Source organism: Antennarius striatus, chromosome 4 (assembly GCF_040054535.1).
Source record: "Antennarius striatus isolate MH-2024 chromosome 4, ASM4005453v1, whole genome shotgun sequence".
NCBI classification, from domain to species: Eukaryota; Metazoa; Chordata; class Actinopteri; order Lophiiformes; family Antennariidae; genus Antennarius; species Antennarius striatus.
In genome coordinates this window covers 17,561,133-17,578,581 of record NC_090779.1, presented here as the reverse complement: position 1 = coordinate 17,578,581, position 17,449 = coordinate 17,561,133, and the positions used below count along the sequence as shown (strand labels likewise).

Below are 17,449 nucleotides of genomic sequence, written 5' to 3'. Positions count from 1 at the left end.
GTAAGCCTTGTGTGTCTTGTTCAGGTAACCCATTTCTCATCAAATTGCCCTGGTTCCCGAGCAACTGACGCGGACCTTGTTAACCTGGGCGACGTCCAGCCCCCCATCAGTGTAGGGAAAAGTTATATGGCCCTTACAGGAAAACATTTGGAGACCCCTGCTCTAGCAGAACAATATCTGATACCATATCATTAACTAATATCTCTAATAATGTCAAAATCCAATCCAGGAACTACAACCTTTTTTTTTTCATAAGATATATACCATCTAAACTCACCATACTTACCGCAATACTTATCCAAACTGACAGAACTACAGAGAAAAACACATACTATGTGAGAAACCTGAAACTCTAATTCAAGAGTACTCTACTGATATCTTTTCCAATGTTCAATACTCTTTGCTGCAAAAAATAAAAAAACTTCATCATCGCTTAGTTAAACAAAAGACAGAAGAAAGGGCCTTTGGTTTTAGTGCTAGCTAACTACAACCTCACACATGGTTCTGTTTTCAGCAAAGCCCTTTGCGTGACTGTATCTTTTCAGCTGGCAGGAGCTGGGTATGCTGAGCACAGTCAAGAAATGAAGATACAGCTGTGTTGACACTTGGTTTATCAGAGAAGTATTTAAGATGGGAATGGTTCCCTTGCTTTTATCAGTGGATTTTAATTACAGTATACCAAGCCTTACGCCAGAGCTCACCCCCACTCTGGATTTCAACTAACTACAATCAACAAAGCCAAGGTTATAAATAGAATAAGTCTGAATGTTGACCTAAACATTTGCCATGATCTAACTTACAAATAAAAAGAGCGCAGAACATACAGTGCAAATATATTATGTGGATTGATTTGTCTGAAAAAAGCCTAATACTTTATCAAAAGCAAAAGAAAGGAGGATTCAAAAAAGGGGAACCACTGTACGGGGGTAAGAGTCCAACGAGGCCTAATGAAGGAACCAAGTTAAAGGTAACCTTATAGTTAGCGCTGACTTACAGTGAGTCTCCAAGGATTTAAATTATTTGCCATTGTATGGCAGATTAATGGACCTACGGACTTAAGTAAATAAAAGCACCACAACAGACACAAAAATATCAGAGAGTCCTCAGAATTCATAACTTTGATGGTGTGATGAATCTGAACCATGAATCACAATGCTGAAATACCAATGTGTCATTCTTTTCGAAAATCCTAACACGGATATCACACATGGACAACCACAAAGTTTGAGAACACTTTTTCACTTTCTTTTGTTGTGATCCTCGAAAAACAAGGAGGCAATATCTTGTAACCAAAGAAATCTAGAGGACTGTGCCACTCAGCACCCTCATCTACTTAGCCTCAGTCATCGCAACACAGGCCACTCTCATACTTTAGATCTTGGGAGAACAAGCACTGCCTTTCTGTTGGGTTGAGTTATGTGTTTGTGAAATGAAGCTCTTTTCTAATAGATCTAAAAGTCAGGGTTAGGCAAAATAGTCATTGTTTCTTTATGCTTGATGTGATGTTAACAATTCCAAACCAAAACAATTTGCATAAAATAGCTCAATATAGGCTGTGCTGAACCCCACCATCTGCTCTTGTGTGTGTGTGTGTGTGTGTGTGTGTGTGTGTGTGTGTGTGTGTGTCGATAGACAGACAGACAGACAGACAGACAGACAGACTGACAGACAAAAATGGATTGTCATCTAAAGTTAATCACATAGGGATTTTGACTCAGTAAAATATGGCCCCAGGTGTTGCCTTCAGAAAAACTGTGAACTCTTCAAGGCTTATGCACCCACAACCACTGCCAACACCACTGATTCTATTACTATATAAGAGACATGTGAGTTCTCTGATTTATATCCATGATTGCTAGCAAAGACATAAAAATGAAAATGAAAATTCTGATTTGCGATTGTTAAGTTATGCGGTAGATTATGAAGCATTAATCAAAATTGGACACGACAAAGATCTCATACAGTATGGTCAAATAAGTTAACAAATCAGGGAAGGCACACACACACACACACACACACACACACAAGGTAACTTAATAAAAAATTAACACACAAACTCAAACAAATATTAGTTGTTGTTGATAAAAAACAAAACAAAAAAAACAAGAACTTTACAGCTCCACACAATTTCCATGCCATCTAGGGACACTTGCAGCAGGCACAAATTACAACAGAAAACTTCTTGAAAAACAAAAAGGCTACACATAATCAGTAAAAAAAAAAAATCATGCTCATCTATAACCCCCCACTGTGATACCTTAACACAGTGGTTCTTAACCTGTTGGAGGTACCGAACCCTGCCTGTTTCATATGCTCACTCACTGAAACCTTTTTTAGTAAAAATTTTTTTTTTTAAATTTAAGACCTAAGTATATGGTTTACTGATGTATTTAATGAATTGTGCATTAATGTCACCTTTTTCAAAGAACAAAACCAAGACAGATCATCAACTCACATGAAATGACCTACCTGCAAATCAGTGTGACTTCTGCTGTTGTTCTTGAAACCAGTTCAGATATGCATGGCTTCACCTTAGCAAGTGCTACTCTTATGTCATTTTCACAGCGAAGTCTGTTTCTGTTGTTTTCCATGCAGCTTAAATAAGTATTCGTTTATTTTTGCCAGTGCGAGACTAGAGTTGCTCAACTTGATATTGCAAATCATGCAGAACCCTGACTCCCATCACATTCCGTTATACAGTACATGTAAATTCACGTTGCCCATATTCGTCCGACCACTTTCTGTTTTTGCTCAACATAGTTACTATGAATTAAAATATTAAGAAAGCAATCAGATGACGTACCATCATGACAGGCATAAATCTACTACTGAGTGCGTAAAATTCCCTGTAGCACAGGTAGGCTAATTGATGTAGCATCACGTGATCACTTGCAGCCAGTGATGGCTAAGGGGGCGTGTCATCACGAATTGACACGATGTGTCAAACGTACGCAGCGATTCGTGTATGTTCGGCAAAAACACCCACCACAATGTCTTGACCCCCGTCTCCGCTGAACCCCTGAGACCGACTCACCGAACCCCTAGGGTTCAATCAAACCCTGGTTAAGAACCACTGCCTTAACATCACAACTTATCAATATCATGCAGGTAATAGCAGATAACTGTAAAACACTGGCTACATGAGACAGCAGAAACCATTAGAATAGCTGAGTGTATAATGAAAATTTAAGACAATATAATGATGAACACTAAGTGGCAAGTTGAAGTACAATATTAATAAGATGCTTTTGAAATGTGTTCGTCTTTCATAAACGACCTACCCTTGACCAGCACAACTAAATAGTATTGGGATGGGCCAGTCAGCAGGAGGACCGGGTCAGCCACAGGGTGTTTTCAACAAGATCTTTCTGGTCAAGCCACAGGCCTGGCACAAAGAAAAAGTACCCAACTGTTTGGCTCTTGATAGGTTCTGCTCATTGATCTACAAATGACTCCCAGTTCTAATAAATAATGAATGGCCACATTGTCATCACACACAGATCGCATTTCACACAGCATCGGGCTACACTGATAATTAGCCCGGACTTTGCTGACCAGCAGCTTGCTGCACTGAACTTGCCAGCCACTGCAGTGCAGAGAGAGAGACTGCTGAATTGAATCTGCAATGGCATTTCATTATTTTACATAGACTTTACAATTGTACCCTAAATATTTGTAAGGATTTTTGGTATGGATGGCAGTATAATTTCACAGAAATTAAGCAGAGAACCAGAAAGACCAAGAAAAGCTAAGAAAAACATAGAAAATTGCTTTCTTACGTTGAGTCTGGAAGAGCAATTATATGTAGGTCACCATGCTTTATTTGATGCAGAAGCCCCACATTGCTTCTCGGAGTTAAATGAAATCATGTCTGAAACAGTGTTCTTACCTGAAATCCCTTAGCTCTGTATATGTAATAGTGATTAAATGCACAAATTAACAGGTCCTACTTCTTCCCAGTATTTCATTTCACTTATATGCAATCAGTACTGTATATCAAGCTAATGAACAAACAACAAAGCCAGCTGAAGTTGCAATATCAGGGCAACATATCGTCAAACATGATGTTTTAACATTGGGGATCATAAACATTAAAAAGAAGAGTTGCCAGCAGCAGTCAAGCGTTTAGGGCTTGAGGTTGGCTGGTTATGTTGACCTGGAGTAGAGGCACATAATGATCTGCATTGCTCCCTTGCAGCTGCTTGCTTCGTACAAACAAACTACAGTTCTATTTTCCTTGTTGTATCAATGCATTAAGTATTACTGAAAATGCGCATTCACGCTATGCAAGACAATGCTTCATAAAATATTAAAGAAAGACAAACAGCGAAACACTTTTGCAAAATTTGCCCCGAACAACAAAAATGAAACATTTGACTGGAGAAATACACTCAATGGGTTAACAAAACAGCCATGTTTATTTTTGGTTAGATTAGTGATAAATATCATGAGATGATGGTTCGTTTTACAATATGTGGATGTTTACTTTCTGAAAGTTCCAATTCACTATTTAGTAATCTTTTATACTAAAATGAAAAACAATGGTAATTATTCTCTCTAAAATATCTCCACAGTAGTTGTTTTTTTTTGTTTTGTTAAATCAACTTCAGAAGTGTAAATTTCAACACAAATTGGTATGGTAAAAATTGAAACATAGTATAAGATGCTGATCAATTACATAACACAAGGTTCAAATTAGTCAATCATGTCATGTGAGCCAGTCACAGTTGTTCTCTTACCTGCAACAGGTGAGTCAGCTGCGATCACGATTACCAGCATTGTCATCCCTAGAAACACAGCACGCTGGCACTGGCCATTCACACAAGCTTTGAGCATCAACATCAATCTGAAAATGGAGACTAAACCTTCCATGGTATGGGGTGGAGTAGGGTCAAGACATTTCATCCAAGTATGAAGAGAAGATTCCAACACAATATTTGGTTCAGGTAATTTCAGGCACCCTGGTTTGGTCTCCTTAATTTAAGAGTCGTCCTTCCATGTGTAAATGTGTTGGCACCGAAGAATGGCTGTTGAAAGCAATAAAGCAACAGAACAACTATATTTATTATTACTATTTATTAAATTAATCAGTACATTCATCAGAAATCTCTGTTGAAATCATTCAGTATGTTCAGTATTTGCTTTATTGGTACTGTTAAAAACAGTCAATGGTAATGTTTACATTCCCAAACCACACAATAATAACCTTTTACACACATAATTAGAAATAGAAAAGATTAGAAGCATAAATATTCTTAAAAAGAAACTAGATGTTTATAATTCTCATTATGTTGGCATATCGTTCAGCTGCATTTGGCTTAATCCAAGGAACATGCGTTGAATTATTTGATTTTTTAATTCACACTGTCTCAATGAGAACATACGTCCCTACGGTGACATAATGCACTATTAAAACGTAATAATGTCACGTCAAAATAAAGCGTGGCCTGCAAATTATGTGTCTGGTGTTTTTGTTTTTTTTCCTGTGAGAAACCTGACAAATTTTAGGCACTTTGTCATGCGTGTTATTAAAAATCAACCTTGACAACATTAGTTGCACAAGGTTATTAGACGAACTATACAGGTGACTCCACATAGGGGCACAGATGTGTAACACGGTGGGTGAGGCGATGTAGACACAATACTGACTTCTTCCCCCGGCTAGCTTACAGTTCGCTCGGCGGGTCTCATCATGATACAGCAGTCTCTTGTCCTACATCCCGTCCCGTTACTTGCAGGTTTAATGGTCATATGGCTTTCCATAAAGCTAGACGAAGCAGGTTATATCCTTATTTGAGTAACACGCTGTAAAAGCTAACATACTGCTATAATATCTGTAAAAGCTGGCTTTAAGTGCACGGGCAAGGCATTTTTTTTTTGCTGTTTCCCCAAGCAAGTCTTGACAGACTGCTCGTAGCTACGCATTCACTTACCAAAAAGACGGAGCTGTAACTCTATCAATTCCTTTGTCTGGGTGACGAGAAAATATCCTTGAATGGAATAAAAGACTGTCAGATGCTCCGTCATCAACCTTCATACAGACATTGCTCTGTGTTTAAAATTTCCCCCGAACCGTACTGTGTAGGAGCTCCTAGCTGGTTCTCATATGAAACTATTTTAGTAACAGTTACCTTCACTGGGCTTGATGATCGGTAAGTCCCACCCCCTGGCTGATCTGATTAGTTTCTGACTTATCGAAATCGTCTCCCATTGGCTACTCTAATTTTCTGTTAAAGTGGTGTTTTTAAATTACGTCGGTCACTCGACTGGCGTCTGCGGCTTCCACGGCAACGTGGCCTCACACGCACATGATGAGGGTACTTTACGAGGCATGGTCATGGATGAATGTATCAGTGAGCTTGTGAATTGCGGGACTACAGTTTTTATAACGCTAAAATGACGGTACACTCAGCTGCCTGGTCGTTGCTATGTTTTGAGAAATGTGTAATTCATCGTAAAAGCTTCTGTGACCAGTAACAACGAAAGTGTTTTTTTTTCTATTGAAAATATTGATAATGTCTTAATGAAAATTTAAGATTCTGGGATTTGCGTCCCCTAAATTCTCTGAACGCGGTGCTTTGCAGGGTCTTGTGGATGAAAAGGGAGACGATCAACACTGCATTTTGGTGCACACCGCCATCTAGTGGCAGAAAAGCATATGAGCATTTGAGTTGTAAGCGTTTAGCCCTTTGTGTTTAAATGACGTATTTTCAAACCGAGGAGATAATGCATCTAAAAAATTACAACCAAAAATTCAAACTTTGAAAAAATTTAAATAAGGAGTTCTACTTGCTATTTTGCAGTAATTTGATTTCACCTGAATGGCATCAGTCTATTTATGCTCAATCTGTGGTGAAAGATGTTTCTTAAACGACATCTGTGTTAATTTATTGTCTTACAGACAAGGTTTTGTTTTTTATTTTAAAGAATTATATTTTATGTACAAAATGTGACCCTGCTCCTAAACTTCTAACCTTGCTACCTGGTCTCCTGGACACACAGTATGTCTACTCTCCTCCTCTGCATCATGTCAACCAACTCTTTACCTTTTCCTGTCATAGTTCCAACGTTCAACGTCCCTACTCTCAGTCCTATACTCTTGGCGTTCCTCTTCTCTCTCTTCCTACGAACACACTTTCCTCCTCTCCTTCTTCAACCAACAGTAGTCAAACTTCCACCGGCACCCTTTAGGTGAACAGCACCGATGGCGGTTGTTGTTAACCCGGGCCTCAACCGATCTGGTCTAGAAGTCATAGATTTTATTCACATATTTGATTTGGAAAAAGTTTTATGTCAGATGCCCTTTCTGACACAACCCTCTGTATTTATCTGGGCTTGGGACTGGCACAATAAGACACTGGCTTGTGCACTCTTGCGGCTATTAAGGTTGTCAAATAATGTACAATATTTCCCCCTTACAGGAGAAGGAATATAAAATAATTAAACTTCTCATCAGCACATAAAATATATGTATATGTATATACATTTAGACTTTTCATTAACTGTTACAGCATCTGGCTTCTTGGCAGAAAGATGATCTAAAATTGCACAGTAGAAAACAGGAGACTGGTGCCGTGACTTAACAGTTTAATGTAAATTCAAGACAAAGTGTGATTACATTTCTACACATATACAATATGCATATGTGAGCATACAAATTCTCATTATTAACTCGATTCACCTCGGAGACCGAAAAAATGATCAAAAGTAACAGTGAATAACAAGCTATAACATAGTTCACCACAACGCGAGCCCCTTCTCACCCTAAAGTTAGTAAAGAGGACAATTAAAATAATTCTATTCTTCTATTTGACGAAGCTGTTTGCCTGTTAAAATCCTCCTGTAAAATTTACAATGCTATTATTAGTTTTTTCGAAGCCTATTAGAAATTCACTCCATTTTTCTACAACGAAAATGATTAAGAGAAGCACACAACATCATAATGGTAACACAAGCGCTTAGTAGCAAGTACTCAACTTCTTAGGAGGTTTAATTAATCCTTCTTATTGTCATTATTATATTTATTTAAACATTCTATAAAGCCAGTAAAATATCCATTCTCATAACATACTTAATTATATTAAGCTAAGGAACAGGGCATACATATAATGCTACATCAACAAACTGAAATAATGAAACATCACACTCATTAAACAAAAAGTAAATCAGAAGAGACAATTAACGGAGAAGTATACTAGGAAATACTGCAGCACACCTTATCTTTATCGACAAAGAATGGGATTTTACACCATTGACAAACCATACAGCAATGGACATAAACGGTGGTCAGGGTTTGATGCACTCTTAGGCTTTTGAAATGACAAATAAAATTGGGCTACACTTGGTTTTAAACAAGTGAAGCAAACAATTAGGTTTGAGGGTGTACCAAAATGGATTTTTACATTGTCAGGACTCTGATCTTAAAATTATAATTTTTGCAGCGAAAAACAGACAAATCTGGCTTTGAATGCAGCTTTGGTCTACCACTTTTAGATTCCAGTCACATTAAAATATCTAGATTTGGCAGGATGTCACTTTAAAGGTAAGATAGAAAAAGCTACAATTTTTAGTTCTGTGAAGTTGGATGAAAAATCTACTAACGCAAAAAGTGAGGATTTAAGGCGGTAGCATTAAATCAATTTATAGAGATTAAAAAAAAAGTTGGGAAATAATTATATTAAATTTTTTTTTGGTTCTTTTTTATCATGTAGTGACCTGGTACCTTTTATTAGTGATGGCATTAAACCTTGACCACCTCACCCTGAATTCCCCCAAGATATAGCCAGCAAAAGGAGCAGATCTCCTCAACAAATGTAAAAAAATGAGCCAAAACAAAACAAACCCACTCTAACTAAAAGGGCTTTAAGAATAATAGATTATGAATTTCATGGTGAGAGAAGGTACATCAATCATGATGAATCCACTAACCACCTCCTCTTAACCCTTTCATACTTTGGGAGGCAACTGCAACTTTGCCAAATGTTTTACACTAATGGGTGTGTAGGTTGTTCACCTCCTGCTGAGCTTTAAGTCACATTGAAAAAGTTTGACTGAAAAGACTAATGCAGCACAGTGCCCAAACTCATTCTCAGCAATGTTTATTAATTTTTCAAAGCTCCAGGAATAGAGCTATCCATGAAAGCAGTATGAGCACAGTTGGAAGTTTGAGTTTAATTTTTAAGAGAATACCGGATTTCACAGAGAGAGAAACAGAGAGAGAGAGAAAAGAGAGAGAGAGAGAGAGAGAGAAGAGAAGAGAGAGAGAACAGAGAGTGAGAGAGAGAGAGAGAGAAGAGAAGAGAGAGAGAAGAGAGAGAGAGAAGAGAGAGAGAACAGAGAGAGAGAAGAGAGAGAGAGAGAGAGAGAGAGAGAGAGAGAGATGTTGCCTTAATTGATTTGAATTTCACTTTACACCAACAGAGGTATTGTTGGTTATTTGGAAAGCAGTCTAACAGTAAAGTCACAAGCAGGGAAGGCTATGCTTACTTCAAAAACAAAAAACATATTCAAACTCTACTTAAGCACATTTTGGTAATTTTAAGGTCACTCGATCTACATTAATGCTCACATTTCTGATCCCCCTCTCAACAACAGAAAAAGGTATCATACACATCAAGTCATTTTCCACATCAATGCCCATACAGGGCCACTATGAATTGGATGCTTCATCTGAGAAAATATTGATTTTTTAAAAATTCCTTAATCATGAGGATCGTGTTAATTTGCAATTATTTCTGTGATATGGGAATTTGCTGGAGATCAGATATTATTGCATCATGCATGGCCACAAAAGGTGTTAAAATGAAACAAATGGTCACCCACAGAGAAAGATCTAAAGCCATTTCAGGTGTCACAGTCACATTTTACATTCATTTTGTGCAGGTGACCATGGATTTAAAGGTTTAGTTGGTAAATTTTTGATTCATTCACTTTTTTTCAGGTCATTTGTTTTACCATGGCACACCAATGAAAATAATTTATTCCTTACAAATTCATTTTCAAATGACACCAATAAAGCTACAGCGTCAGCAATGCAAAATAACAACTGGCTTAACAATATTTGGAGAGGGGCCCTGTGAAGTGTAACGAATAATGCAAGTGTTACAGAAAAAGCTTTAAAACAGACTCTTAACGAATGAATGCCTGGACTATATGGTTTGAGTATGTTAAATCCTCCCTGGTTATTTACACATTGTATGCACACATGCATATGCTCGTGGTTAAAACAGCATGTTCTCAAAAGTAAAGCTTTTAAAAATGAGACCAGAAGTTATTGCCTGTCTGCTCTAGCAATGCTGTGGAGGATTGCTCTTACTGGGACTGTGCACAATAAATCTGCTTAAGTCTTTGGTGGGAGGAGCGATTAATTGCAAGTGTAATGAGACCGTCCCCGTGCTGACAGGAGACAGGACAGCAGTGTAACGCTAAATCCCCTCCAAACAGTGGAATGTTTCAGTAGTCTGTCTCATAACAGAGGATTCAAAAGATTTCAATGGAAAAATCATTTCCTTATGTGTGTGTGCTTACGCCTCAATGACCAAGAGGAAATTAAGTAGATTCAATAAAATAAAGAGACAACAACAAAGCACAGATGATGTAACCAGAAACATCACATCCTGAACTGCCGGCATCCTTGTTTTGCTTGCTGGGGTTGATGAGGATTGGACAGATCGAAGGAAATGAGTTTCAAGATGGCAAAACACCGTGGGGCCCATCAGGAGATTTTTTTTTTTAGATTGCTGGATTTCAAACCCGGGTGATTTCAAACTAAAGCATGTATCTTTTATGGCCCCACTGGATTATCATCAATTCAATACTTGCTATCATCAGCAGTGTTGCAGCACTTCCACCTCCATGGAATACTAAATATTACTGTACATCAACCCCCAGGTTACAGAATAGAAATAAGCCTGACATAATAAAAACACACACACACACACACTTTGATAAAACATCCACAATAATTATTGCAACAGTCTCTAAAAAATAAATGGAACATGTACTACAGCATTGTCAAAAAAGTTCAAGATAATGTCAAGTTAACAAAAAGAAAAATCACTTCAAATTACTATGGCATACCATGGAGCATAAGGGAAGGCTTTCACTAAACCACCAGTGGTTCTGATGTGCCCACGTTCAAGAGGAAAAAATTATCAGAGGAGATTATTAGGAGAAAAACAACGTCTGTTAAATCAAGCAGCAAACGGACAAAGTGACAGCCCTATTGGTTCTCTAAGTGTTCAGGTATCCCGGTCAGTCAGCGTGGCGGTGTCTGGTGTACCTGGTTCGAAGACAAATGGATAGTGATGACAAATCAGTCACAAGGTGCCCTTCCAGGTGTATGCTGTGGCATTTCCCTTCTGTTCTGTTCCGTTTTGTTCGTGCAGCTCTGAGATGCAAACCGAACCTCACGCACAACCAACAACAATAGAAACACATGACAACAAACGGAGGACTCACACGAGTGTGCATTTAGGCCAAGTAGCGCCCCTCACGGCTCATAACGACCATCCGGGCTCAGTGTTACTATCAACCTGCTCAGTGCCAACTTGCTACCATTTTAGTCCCATTTAAGATAGAGTTTCACCCTGCCTTCCGCAGTCCCTACCTAAACTGACTATGCTTTCAACCAGCCCCCTAACTCGTGCCTACACAGTATCTCTCTCGAACTACCCTCGATCGTCTGTCTCTTCACTGCAGCCTGGCTGCCTCACAGAATCACCCTCATGGCAACCATCACTTTCTGTCAGGCCCTTCTCTCAGACTAGCATTTCACTTTAAAATAACAAACTCTTTGTGTCTCAAATATTGTAACTCGAAAACTGAGCACGCATCTCCACTCTGTAATCATGATACATCGATTCCACTGTGTGATTACATAAAAACAGATATATTCCAGACTAAAGCCACATTTTAAGTGCCAATCCGATAGAGGTTTACAGCTACAGCTATACTGTACATTTTCATATTTACAATAGTATCATAACGAATGTAACAAGAATTTATCTATGACTTTGGTAAGTACCCCAAGCAAGTTATCTCATGTGCTATGTAAAATAGGTCAGTGTGATGCCAGCTCTGACATTAATCTTCATCACCTATAATATGCTGTCATTGAGGACAAGAAACAACAAGGGCTGAGCCTACACCTGGAAGAGAGCTACAACTGCCGCCACTAGGATATCAAACCATGGAAACATCATTCCAGTTATAGCTATCATCTCTTGTGGCTTTCAGGATCCAAGCTAAGTAAACTGTGGCATTATATCTGTAAGGCACTACGAGGGAACAATGGTCAAAACCTAAAGACAGAAGAGTTTTAAGGAGGTGGACACCACACGCATGGCTGACAGTAGAACACACAGACAATCACATTGTACATGCCTATGTTATTATAACCACTTTGTGCAATCACATTGAAAAAAAGAACAAATAGTCTGTTGGTATCGGAAAAAGTATTTTTCTTAAAATAAACAGGTGCAGACTGCTACATTCTAAGAATGGGGCCCAGCTAAGACACCGAACTAAAACTGAAGTATTGTCATAAAGGTGAAACATAAAGGTAAATTCATCTATAAATACACTAAAAAGTTTGTTGTCTTCTGTTGGTTATATTTCCACAGGCCTCCTCAGATTGAGAAGGTGGAGTGGGGATGAGTTGCCTCTCTGTTCTCCCCACGCCGTGAATGATTCGGAAATATTAAGACAGTTCAAGGCCATCAATATTTTTTTTCTTTGAAGAGCAGCAGGTTTCCGTATTTCACCTTCTCCCAAAGCTCTTGGGATTCTAAACTTCCAGTCAGTAACCCCTGTTCAACAGTCACTTCCCAAATTTTAGAGGGGAAAATGAAAGAAAACAAATCAGAAAACCTCTACTGTCAAAAAAAGTCCTGTTTCAACCTTCCCTGTAAAAAATAATGTTATTTTCCTCATCAAGTAAAGCAAAGACATTAAACAATCAAAAGCAAAACTTGGCCCTTTCAGGAAAAACAATAGTAAGAAACATCTTGAACTGTACCCCTCTATGAATCTTTTGTTTCTCTTTCTCTTTGTTACGCATTAAATCTTCAAGTTAACAAGACAGTTCCATGAGGATTGCATGTTCCTCTATCTCTGTTTATGTCTGAGGTCGAGGAAAGGATGTTTAGGATGTCGACGGGGCTCAGGGTAGGTGCGTTTGGGGGAAGCAGCAGAGCTGGGTCAGGCTCTCCAGTGTCAGTCAGTGTCTTCTCTAGAGGTAAGGGTACTGGTTCACCTTGGTGGGACTCAGTGGGTATCCAGTGTAGACAGTGGAGGCAGGAGAGGCGCTGATGTAGGCCTGATGAGCAAACTGGGCCTGGTACTGACTGTGGTGTAAGTTGGGTGAGGGCAGCACACGGTGGCCCATGCTGACCGGGACCTGATGGACGATGCTTGGCGGATAGCTTCCGTGCTGTACTGTGTGGCGAGCTGAACCCTGTGACGCCACCAGGTGGGCCACAGTGCCAGTGGATCCCAGAGTGGCGGGGGCTGCGTAGGTATAGAGGTGAGGTTGGCTGGGCAGATGTGTGGCAGCCAGGTGTGGATGGACATTTCCTGTGTGAGAGGGGCTATTGTGATGGAAGGAGTATGGAGCCTGAGTGGCGATGGTGGGGGTGATGTAGGCCTGTTGGCGCCGATGACCTCCACTTCGCTCGGCTACCATATGCTGCTGGGCCTGGAGGAGTACATGATAGAAGGGCTGAACATCAGTTCAATTCTGCCTGGTTCTTTTCTGAAGAATCAATTATATATTATTCACAGCTACTTACTGTAAATATTAGGTTGCTTGACAAAAAGTAAAAGCCTCAAAAAGCTCCTGTCCCCGAGTACAAAGTATACCAAAAAACACCTCCAAAATATCTCAGTAATACACACTTATTCTAAACGAGTAGGTGCTAACTCCTCAGGTTTAAAGGTGCTTTGGAATCTTCAATGACCTCATTTAAGTCTTGCCTTTACAGCTGTAGAAAAAGCTCAGTTCCCAAAATATCTAAAATAAACATGATCGTTTGAGGAGCTGAGGTTTTAATACGTACACCGGCACACTGATAGCACCTTTTTTCCATACCTGGCTGAGATTGAGAGGCTGCTGCTGGAGGGGGTGAGGCCCTGAGCGCTGCTGTCGATAGGACCCACCTCCAACCACGCCTCCTGGTACATGATTATTGCCAGACACCACTCCGTTGGAGGATTTGAACTTGTAAGCTGAATTCTGATGGTTCATTGCATCTGAACAATACAGGATATGAGTTTGGTTAGTCAGCAAGTCTCAACTTTAATGTCCAGCAACCTCACATATTAAATGTGTGTGTTCTGTGTTTTCTTTAGCATCCGCCACAACCCCTTTACCTGGCATCAGGCGCTCACATTCACTCAGGATCTCACTGGTCTGGGTTTTGAGAGGAGGAATGATGATGGTACGGGAGTTTCCGTTATTGTAGTTGTCAAGGATGGTGGTCTTTGTGTCGTAGCTGTTATTGTTGGGGGGTCTTGACTCCACTGTGTAGGGGCTGTTGTTGCTGGAACAGTCAGAGTCAGGCGAATCGTGGACCGTCACACAACTGATGACATTCTTCCGCTGCTTAGAAGATGAACTGGAAATAGAATACATTATATTTTACACAATGCTAATCCTTATTTTAATCCTATGTTGTCTTCTGCCAATTACAGGCTTCCCTCCATTTCACAAATTATATTATTTCCTTCCTGTATTTTTTATAAATACAATTTAGAAAACAACCATGCTGCTCTTGGATGCCATGGTTAGTATTTTTTGATTCGGAACAAGTTAATTTCATGGTCACATGATATCAGGGACACAGAGAAATGTTATCAAATGTACATTTTATCAGTCAAAAAAATTAAATGTGCCATATTTCACAAAAGAGGCCCTTTGTTAATTAAGTTCTTTTCTCTTTTAAGTTCCAAAATACAATTATAAAGGTTACAAATCTTTTAGCTCAAGACCAATTTGCACAGACACTAGAAGGATTTGTAACCTTGGTGAGAAGCTACACAGACACGTTCTTAGCCTTAGCCTCTATCAACCAGTCTACAAAGAGCCACAGGAGTCTCCTATTAGGCAGAACTGACCTATTCTTTTGTTTGTGATCCTCTTCTTCATCTGTGTCGCTGCTAATGGTGATGATGCTGACTGCAGGGCTGGGCGTGTCAGGGATGATGATGGTCTGTCGGGGGACATGGTGTTGATGCGGGTGGTCACGGGTAGTGCTGGAAGCCTGTTCGGCCTCACCAGCCCTCCACCCGCTGCCACCACAGCCCTGTGGAGGCAGGCAGTTGGAGGCTGAGCCATTCTGTAGCACAGCACAACGCGGGGGCGTGTTCTCCTTGACTCGTTTTGAGCGCTGCGGGGACAGCATCGCCTGAGAGGACGACACCTCGTAGGCTGACATGTTCCTTATGGAGAGATAGAACAGAGGATCACATTGAAGGGAAACCAACACAATGAAGATTACATTAAAAAAAACAAAAACAATGAGATCTCATCGTCTTCTTTGTTTTGTTGGTACAATTATTTCAAAGCCTGAAGTGTTAAAAGTACCTGGCGGACATCTGGTGTTGTTTGTTCTTTTTTGAAGAGGAATTATTATTGGTTGCCGGTTGCCTCATGACATGCGCCACTCCAACATTGAGTGTCTGGTTAGATGGAAGTGTGACATGACCAGCCAACAAAGCTGGCTGCTGCATGATGGTATTATAATGACTGCCATGAGGATGGGAATTCCTGTAATAAAACAAAAATAATTTCTTGTTACTTTGACAAATGTGAAAATCTGTGAATAAAATCACAAAGCACGAAATGCATTTGGCTAACCAGACTGAACTTCTGTTAGGATAGACCAAAATAAGAACTTCTCACAGATTCCAGCAGGTGGCAGCAGGTAAGAGGAGAGGACGAAAGGAGGGGAGAGGAAACAAGTGTGGGAGAGACAGGGGGGGGGGACAGGGGAGCTGACACCAGCAACTCTTGAGCAATATCTCTGCAGAGGAAGTGCGACACTTTCCCAATCATGTCTCTGAGGACAACAGAGCTGCCACCAGACAAAAATGGAGGAAGAAACAAGGAGGAGGGGATGTCTGGTCACAGATGGACAGCTCCAAAGAAATCTCAGTGCATCTGGCCGTTGTAGCCTTACGTGTAGACTGTGTGTACCTGCATGCTTGTTTTCCTGCAGATCGCCTGATTTTCCCTATTAATTGATCCGTTTATCGAGTAATCGCAGTGACAGGCTGTATTCAACATGTCCGTATGTCTATATACTGTATACCATCTCCTGTAGGTAAATCTGTTCTTTTCATTCATTCATTTCTCAACCCGCTTCATCTGCTTGGGCAGGTCACGGGGAGCTGGAGCTTATCCCAGCTGGCATAGGGCGTGAGGCGGGGTACAGTCCGGGCACGACTCAAGTGCACCGCTGAGCTACACACAGACACACAAAACACACACTCACTCCTATGGCCAATTAAGCTGAAGCGCATATTTTAGAGGTGGGAGGAAGCCGGAGAACCTGGAGAGAACCCACGCAGACACAGGGAGAACATGCAAACTCCGCACAGAGTGGGACTCGAACCCGGAACCGCCTTGTTGTGCGGCAACAGCGCTACCCACTGTGCCACCATGACGCCCTAAATCTGTTCTTACAAAACTAAAATCATTCATATAGGGGATGTGATTCATTCAAAGTAAAGAACAAGGTACTGATACTAAGGCATATCAGTGTTATGTTGAACCATCATATCATTTTAACCTATAAAAGTCAGGAAACCACTGATTATCTTTCTAATCATTTTATCTGACATGAACTAAAGATTTGTCTCACACATATGATCATTATTTTGTATTTTATTTATTTTATTTTTGTAATTATTTTTTTTGTAAAGTGTCAACCTATATGTTTATGTCTCTAGAAAAATCAATCTAAAATTTACCACAATATTTCAATAGCAAAAAAAAATTATAAATAAAAATTTTTAACAACTAGATAAAATACAAAAGAATGCAAATAGCATTTAATGGCTAGGAAGTCATGCTGTGCTGCTCACCTCCAGTTGCCCAGAGGCTGTGTGCTACTCATGGTGTCGGGGATGACAGTAGCATGCTGGACTGAGGTGTGGGTGAGCTGCTGCCAGGCTGGAGGCAGAAGAATCTGCTGGGTGCCGCTGGGCCAGGCCTGCTGAGGTGGGATGGGGAACAAACAAAGAGGGGGAGATGATGGAAAGTTAACAGTTAGCTTCCATACTACGAACACTGCCCAAGTGTTGACTAAATTTTTACTTCTTTCAATTTAAACTTTATAAAAGGACTCATTAAACATGGCTGATCATTTTGAGGGTGTTTGTGATAAATAACAATATGTTTCCAAAAGTGAATAAATGCTGTACCAGCCAGTGGACATGCAAAATGAAC

The 17,449-nt window shown here is 40.0% G+C and overlaps 2 protein-coding genes across 5 annotated transcripts in view; both read right to left on the bottom strand.

The window, feature by feature from the left end:
• si:ch211-1e14.1 (UPF0606 protein KIAA1549) overlaps positions 1-6,149 on the bottom strand; it is a 31,844-nt gene extending 25,695 nt beyond the window's left edge. Inside the window, exons 1-2 of the mRNA XM_068314040.1 lie at positions 5,934-6,149; positions 4,740-5,027 (exon numbers count right to left, since the gene is read on the bottom strand). Of these exons, the coding sequence (XP_068170141.1) occupies positions 4,740-4,905 (166 nt within the window). The 5' untranslated portion in view covers positions 4,906-5,027; positions 5,934-6,149. The remainder of the gene's footprint in view (positions 1-4,739; positions 5,028-5,933) is intronic.
• Positions 6,150-7,570: 1,421 nt separating this feature from the next.
• Positions 7,571-17,449, bottom strand: part of hipk2 (homeodomain interacting protein kinase 2) — a 73,164-nt gene continuing 63,285 nt past the window's right edge. For 3 of the 4 annotated variants that reach the window (XM_068312074.1, XM_068312076.1, XM_068312077.1), the window contains exons 10-15: positions 17,086-17,216; positions 15,584-15,766; positions 15,115-15,438; positions 14,371-14,615; positions 14,090-14,250; positions 7,571-13,696 (exon numbers count right to left, since the gene is read on the bottom strand). In XM_068312074.1, the coding sequence (XP_068168175.1) occupies positions 13,232-13,696; positions 14,090-14,250; positions 14,371-14,615; positions 15,115-15,438; positions 15,584-15,766; positions 17,086-17,216 (1,509 nt within the window). In that variant the 3' untranslated portion in view covers positions 7,571-13,231. The remainder of the gene's footprint in view (positions 13,697-14,089; positions 14,251-14,370; positions 14,616-15,114; positions 15,439-15,583; positions 15,767-17,085; positions 17,217-17,449) is intronic. The other variant, XM_068312075.1, reaches the window with a different exon arrangement.